The 7,854-nt window shown below is 43.4% G+C and overlaps 1 protein-coding gene across 1 annotated transcript in view; it reads left to right on the forward strand.

Annotated features, from left to right (window-relative positions):
* The first annotated feature begins 3,062 nt into the window (after positions 1–3,062).
* The window catches only part of EBF3 (EBF transcription factor 3), a 198,241-nt gene continuing 193,449 nt past the window's right edge, over positions 3,063–7,854 (forward strand). Inside the window, exons 1-4 of the mRNA XM_084841941.1 lie at positions 3,063–3,196; positions 3,571–3,727; positions 4,150–4,213; positions 5,016–5,071. Coding sequence (XP_084698067.1) covers positions 3,063–3,196; positions 3,571–3,727; positions 4,150–4,213; positions 5,016–5,071 — 411 coding nt within the window. The remainder of the gene's footprint in view (positions 3,197–3,570; positions 3,728–4,149; positions 4,214–5,015; positions 5,072–7,854) is intronic.

Consider the following 7,854-nt stretch of genomic DNA (forward strand, 5'->3'; position numbering starts at 1 on the left):
AGGAACCTTTATCAGCTAAGTATACTGTATAAAAACACACATGCCAGAAAGGGAGGGATCCTATTTTTTCTTCCACCAACCTGTTTTGTAACTTTAGTTTTGCTTGAAAGTCCAGTGCAGCAAAAGTGTGACATCTTCCAGTATACCCTACAGTGACACTCCAAGATTATTATGGAGACAGGATTTTTCCCCTTTAATTTATCATGAATAGTTTCTATACACTTTGATTTAAGGTTATTAACATTCTATAGACAGTGGCATCTTTAATATGTGGCGATCGCTTCTAAAGACTAATCTCATTACCCTCAAATAGTCATAAAATATGATTTTATTATACTTACGTATTTAATTAGACGGCCAGCAATGTAATGGATTTTGAGATCGGGTACAGCAACAGCTTTGATAATTCACTTATCTTTAGCAATAGTCATTAACCCTCAACACCAGCAAAATAGATTGCTTTCTAACACATCTTTCCGCACCCCCCTCACCCTTGGAGGAGGGATCGGGGGTCCCCTGATAACACAAATCGGACTTCGATTTTCACCGATTAATTAAAATATTAACGTACATACCCTGCCAATTCACATAAAAGGAAGTCCTAACCCACCCAAGATGGGGGAAAGCTTTTTATTCAATACCCTTGTTGGACTCATGTCTTGTCTTTAAAACAAACAAACAAACAAACAAACCATATACATATAACCAAGAAGGGGTGGGTGACTGAGGAGGGGGATATGTCGTGTCTCTGCAGAAGAGTATCCAGGGCACCCTTTGTCTATCCCCAGGGCCATCTTCTTGCAAAAGCAAATACCCTTTAAATAACGTGTGTGTGTGTGTGTGTGTGTGTGTGTATCTATCTATCTAACAATAATTCATCTCATTCTGACATTGTCTTTCATCTCATAAGTAATTAGCAATTTCTGTCTTACTCCAATAGTCCTATAGTTTTACAGAGGGATCCTATACATGTTTACTCAGAAGTAAGTCCCATTGAGTTTAATGGACCTTACTCCTAGGTAAGTGAATATAGGAATGTAGCCCTAATCACTACCACTTTTGAATGTACCTCCCCCCCTTCTCTCTCTCTCTCTCTCTCTCACACACACACACACACACACTTCTAATGATTCCTCGAAACCGGAGTTTCAAAGATGCTGCTGTGATCTGTCTTTCCTAACCTGTTACCGGGAAAGAGGTAAAAGGCAAACGAAAAATCCGGTCACTTGGAAAGCACCACCAGGCATCGATTTGGGTTTTAAAGATCTCTTTACGGGTTTCTTTTCTTTTCCCACTACAAAACATCAATAGGAGCATAACTTTACAGCCTGGTTTTAAAAATAAAATAAGAAGGATAAAAACAAATAGGTTAGAAAACAGGGCATGCGTCAACGTGCGTTTGGATAAGAAGGAGGGGTTGGCTATTGTTCTTGATGGCGTTAACCTTCCACACGATTATTAGAAAGTTAGTATTTCATGGCTGCACCCGTACTACTGACCCTACTAAGAGATGTCCTTTACCCAAAGGTAAAGGTGGTTCATTGCAGCTGGTCAAAATGCACTAATCACCGTCTCTGCAGTTTGCAGACCACCTGTAATATTTGGAGGGCTGGAGCCATAAAACTAAACCAGATACCTTATTTAAAAGTGTGTGTGTGTGTGTGTGTGTGTGTTTAATGGAACCAACCCGACTAGCCTGGCCAATTCAGTTTTCAGAACGCTGGAAACGTGTCGAAACCGCGATTCTTTTCTAATTGAGCCCAAATATTGCGGGGAGGGGGAGGGGGAGGGGGAGGGGGGAAGGATCCTGATAACTGACATGCTTTTACCTGCTGACGACCAGCCTGTTTCCTGCAGATACATACACTTCCCCAATTTCTTCTCTTTCCCTCTAAAAGTGTATTTTGGTGTGGTGCAACCGTTTGTGATATATACACACAGCATCGGTCTCTGTTGTTTATATTTAGGCTTACTAGTCTTTTAACGATCGTGATTCTTTGCAAATTGCGAGGCGCTCCAGCTGTCCTTGTAGTGAGATTTATATATATATATATATATATATATATTCTAACTTCATTGGCTGTTGGCGCGCGTGTGTATTGCATGCATATAGTTATATATATATATATATATATATATATATAATAAAAATAACGCTTGCGTTATAAGGGAGGGGGGAAAGCGTAGCGCTCCACTCGGAGGCTGCAGCAGTCAGTCAGAACTAAACAAGCTGTGGAGCTCTCGGCTAAAGGGAGGATTTGTTCTGCCCCCCATATATGGTGTTGGCCCCGCCTCCCAAACGTCAGAATCTGACAGCGCAGTTCCCGTGGGTCTAGAGTTTTGGCTCCCGGGAAAGGTTCCATTCCTAGGGGATAGAGGGCTGAGTTTTGTACGCTTCCCATCCATTCTGCAAGACGCTAAAGGCCCCTCATCAAGCTCTCCTGTGTCCAGGAACACCTCCATGGTAATCATTTTTTCGTTTATTTGTCTTTTGGAGCAGGAGAGCCTTGCCAGAAGTGGTCGATTCAGCAGTGTCCTGAAGGTTTTTTGATGCTGTTTTACTAGGATGACACCACATTGAGAAGCCTCTACAAACAAACAACAAAAATTATTTATTTGTTAAAGAAAGGGGGGGAAAGGCGGCGTCGCAATACCAACGGCTGTAGTTCCTACTTTTTTTTAAAACAACAACAAAAAAACTTATTTTTTTTTCCTTCTCCCTTCAACCCCTCCGGTTTCGTTTTTTTTTAAACCTCCAAACTGGAACGCCATCCAAGTAGAACTGCTCAGTATATTGTTTATGTCGTGCCAATACAGGACAGATTGAAGACGGAAAGACGACTTGAACTGGGCTTTTCTCCTACTGATCGTGGGGAGTAAAGTCATCTCTTATATTCCGGTCGCCAAGGAGAGTGGGAGACTGAGAGAGAAAGAAAGGAGAGGGGGGGGCAAGCCAGAGAAAGAAACAACAATCAACTGCTACCCCCACCCCCTTTATCTGACATTTGCCATCATTTTTGCCCCTTTTGGTTAGGAGCTGGTTTTGCCCCAAAATTGTTTTAATGTTTGGGATTCAGGAAAATATACCACGAGGTGGGACGACCATGAAAGAAGAACCGCTGGGCAGTGGAATGAACCCAGTCCGTTCATGGATGCATACCGCTGGGGTAGTGGATGCTAACACAGCCGCCCAAAGGTACGTGTGCCAAATTATCCTTTTTCCCTTTCCTCTCTTGTGTTTCTCATACCGACCGTAAATCGCCCTCAATACTCCATATCAATTACAATCTCCCTGAACTCCGCTTCAATACCCCCCCCTACACCGCTCCCCCCCCCCCTTCTTTCTCTCTCGTGTTCTCCCGCTCTTCCTTTTCATTACATCATATTACGGCTATAGCGACAAATCAAGAAATTCTCCTTTTTCCCAAATGTAATTCTCATCATCTCCCGATTTTTTTTTTAAATCAGAAGACGTCCCCCACCCCACCCCTACCCCCAAGTCCCTGCACTCTCTGTTTCTCCGGTGTCTCCACTTCTCACCGAGACATTATCTTGTTTTTTTCCCCGCAGCGGTGTGGGGTTGGCTCGGGCACATTTCGAGAAACAGCCGCCTTCCAATCTCAGAAAATCCAATTTTTTCCACTTCGTCTTAGCTCTGTACGACAGGCAGGGACAGCCAGTGGAAATTGAAAGGACAGCTTTTGTGGACTTTGTGGAAAAAGAGAAAGTAAGTTTTTTATGTAACCTCCCTCCCACCTAAACCATTAAAAATGTGATTTAAGTCTGATTCAAACGATTAAAGATAATTTTCACCTTGACTTAGACACTGCCAGTTATAACGGGACTCCAGAGGCGTCCAAACCACGTGTAGTTCCCCCAAGTTCTAATGCCAGGGGTTGGCCTCTAAGACTAGTTTACAAAGTTGCCTCAGCCTAATGGGCTTATTTTAACAGCGAAAAGTCACATTTTAGGTACCAAACAAACCTTGACTGCCACAAAGATAGGTAAACAAAACAAAACACGGTAATGGAGAGGTGCTACCGAAATCTGCTCATATAGGCACCTAGATGCCAGCTTCGAGATTATATATATATCCACATATATATGATCAAAATAAAATAAAATTGAATTATTTGTCATTACTTGCAGGAGCCAAACAATGAAAAAACTAACAATGGAATTCACTATAAACTCCAGCTATTGTACAGTAATGGTAAGTTTTCTTCATTGTTACCTCCTTTGTTGCTGTTATTGTTGTTGTTGTATCTCTATGTAGTAGAAAATTGCCACCCTCTTTCTGGAATCCTTAAAGAAATAAACAAAGGATATAAAGATTTTGAGATTAAAATTACATGACTGTGAACACGACTCTTCTTATGGCATAGAAGGAAAACAAAACATAAACGATCAATAAGTCAATGGTACTTTACATGATTAACCGGCTGGTCTTGAAGTAGAAAGTAACAAAAAACGCGCACTCACACACAAACAAAAAACCAGAATCAATATCTTCTCCAGCACAACATCACTTTTAAGAGATCCACCCCCGTTTTACAAATTAATGTTAATTATTGTGATTGACATGCCAGATGTAAAAGATCCTACACCAAAAGAATCTTGAAGTTGAGTAGCAAATATTGACAAGGGAAATCATATTCAGGAGCCCATGGAGTTAGCGCTTATTTCTAGTGTTTGTCTTTTTGTTTTGTTTTAACTTCATGATAACCCAAGGCCAGTATAATGAAACATGCATACTTCAGTTATCTCAGTCAAGGCAACTGTCTCATGTTTCTGTGGGTCATGCATGTTAGGCAGCCACAACCCTTCAGTCTAGATTTTTATTTGAATTCTCTCCCCATACCCCACCCCACACGTTTTTATGTAAGGTTTGATACATTGTACATAATGTTTTGCTGGCTGTTTTCGTGTATCCATTGTGTCATCTGTGTACCTTGCCTTGCTTTTTCTGATGAGATGATCTCTGTTTTGTTTTTGCTTTTCTTCCCTCTTGGCAGGAGTTAGAACGGAACAGGATTTGTACGTTCGGCTAATAGATTCAATGACCAAACAGGTGAGAAAGTTTAAGCTTTTCTTAGAGTTGTGTGACTTGCTGAGTTTGTGTCCTACTGCCACTTCGGAGGGAATGGAACTCTTCATTGGTCTGATGACCCGCCTATTCTTCTTTGAGCCTCTTTGATGTGTTAATTAAAATCCCATACTATTGATAAATATTTAGAAAGTGAAATAGTTTTATTCTTACTACCGTGAACCTATTAATATGCTGCCCTCTGGAGTCAGATTTCCATGTGATTGATATTGGGGAAAGGAGAGGTGACAAGGGAGGGAAATCTTTCAGTATTAGCCCAATTTTATTTTAAAACAATCTGGAGAATTAACTTTGTAACACCAGTGACAAGAAGAAAAGCAACTCTTAAGCTTGACATGCTGGATTCGAAGGTGGCTTGTATTTTTCTGATCTTTTCTTTACCCTTTTAAAATGGGATGATTTAGTCTCCTGAGACGTTTATTTGGTATGTAAAAGTTAAATGTGTTGAGGTGAAAAGTCATCTTGTTCTCCACTAGTCCGGATTCACCTCGCAGTCCCCCATCTCCATAATTCAAACTCTATGCTCCAGGGGTCACCCAAACCCGTCCATTTTCCCTGAGATCAGCTCCTGTTTCTTTTTCAAACCTCTGTCGTCCCTTGTAAATAACATAATTACAAGCAGGTCCTTATTAAATTATTTAACCTGTCTTGGTCAACTTTCTGGGGGATAAGTACAGTGCTATCAGGATTCCTGTAAGACAATTAAAGTCAAAACAACCCCCACCCCCGCTGCCTATTAGTAGTTGGATGGCTCAACTTTTTTTTTACTTTTTAATTTTTTTTCCCAGGGAGACACATTTGGTGGTTTTTCAGTTTACTTCCACCCTTCTGAAAAAACAAAATGTTTCCCACACATTTAAACTCGGGGGACATGTGCCCATCAGAAAAGACAGAATTCCAGATGCGCTACTCCTGTATAAAATGTCCAGTACATTTTTGGCTCTCTTTATAAAAGAGCCGTAAAAGAGAGGTGTGTCCTCTACCATTTCTTTAAAAAAAAACACCAAAATTTAAAAATATTAATCAAAAGAAATGACAGGCTTTCCAAATCGCTGGCCTGGGATACAATTCTAGCTTGTTTAAGTTTTCAAACCTTCTTTCTTCCTACCCTCTTAAAACCAGAAAGTTTTCAGTGATCTTGACAAAAACAGGGTTGGATTTAAATGCCTCCAGTAGTAAATGAGTAGTGTTCTTTTGGACAAAACCCGATCTGACAGGCAAACTCCGGTCGTCTGACAAAGACGGAGGCATTGTGCCCTCCAATAATTATTTCAATAGGTTACAGAGAAGCACCCTTTTAAACTCTGGAGCGCTCTCTAACTGACAATGTCTTTTTATTTCCTTTGTACATAGCAGCTAAATGTTTTCGGAAATCGCTGTAGGCTAATTAAGAGGCTACTATAGGCAGCTCTGTAAGTTTCGCTGTTCTCGAATAAAGGAGGGGGAGAGAGAAAGAGAAAAGGAAAGAGGCTAACATTTTCAAGCACGCTTTTATTGGTAATTGAAGCTACGGACCTTTGCAGTAGCTCCAGTGCTGAAAATACAGGCTTTTAATCTCTCTTCGCTGACGGGGAGGAAGGGGGGGGGGGAGGAATAGCCCAGTAACTGATCAAAGAGTCAATGGCGCTGAACCGACAGTTTATGGATTTCTGTTGGTGCTACAAAATAAAAAATAAATCACATCTAAATACGCGGATTCATCAGAGGCGAAGTAACAATCACCAGAAGTTATATGGCGTGCTGCAACAACAAACATTTGCAGCCACTGACTGCTTGTTATGTCTGCGGTGTCATATATTACTTCAGGCTTTTCCAGCCGATACCTGCTTTAGAAGGTTACTACTTGGAAAACTAGGCCATGTCCCCGCTTCAGTGACTAGGACTTTTGCAGGCTTTCTTTGGAAAGGACGCCGCCAACCACCGTGGTATTGTCAACAAGCAAAAGTGGCTCAAAGTGGGTATACGATACAGTAGGTAGGTGGGCGAGAACGAGAGACCGCCTTCCTCCTCACACTTGTGGCGGGGAAGCGGTGGCGGCGGAGGTGGTAATGGCGGGGGCTGAAAACCGTAGATGTGGTGGGAGATCCTCCTCTCCCCTTTTTCTCCACCTCTCTGTCCGTTTGCTAAGAAGGCAGACGAGCTTGCAGTAATGGGGATGGAAGCAAGTGACCTCATGGAGCACAGACGGCTGAGGCCCAGGCTGGGCGAAGGGGAAAAGGGGGCGGGGGTGGGGAGGCAAAGCAGCCGAGGCAGGCGAGGAGGGAGGCACCCCCTGGGTGGGGGTGGCAGGGGCTGTGCAGAGGCACAGCTAGTTGCGGCCTTCCGGAGGAAGAGAGGCGGCTCCGGCGCTGCGCTTGCGTCCCCGAGCTCCGTCGCCGTGAAGGCAAACCGGCGCGCGCGGGAAATCTCTCCAGGGCAGCCTGTGAGGGAAAATGCAGCGCGCGGGGGCTGCTCTCGCTCGCTCTCCAGGAGAGGCCGGGCTGGGGGAGGGGCAGGAGCGGCTAGAGAGCGGAAAAGCCTTTCCACGAGCTGCATAGTGGAGCCAGGCTGCTGCTGCTGCTGCTGCTCACAATCCGGTCAGGCACGACGGTTCCCCCAAGTCTGGAGACTGGAGGGGGCGAGAGACAGAGAGCGCGCACGAGAGACACAGAGAGAGAGCGGGGGAGAGAGAGAGAGCGCACCTATAGCTCCACACCATCTGTTAGAGCCTCTGCTCAAAACCCACTCAACCGTGTGCCCAGACACAC

The sequence above is a fragment of the Heloderma suspectum genome, chromosome 3 (genome assembly GCF_057233095.1).
Source record: "Heloderma suspectum isolate Gila_16-S chromosome 3, 16-S_ref, whole genome shotgun sequence".
In the NCBI taxonomy this organism is placed as follows: Eukaryota; Metazoa; Chordata; class Lepidosauria; order Squamata; family Helodermatidae; genus Heloderma; species Heloderma suspectum.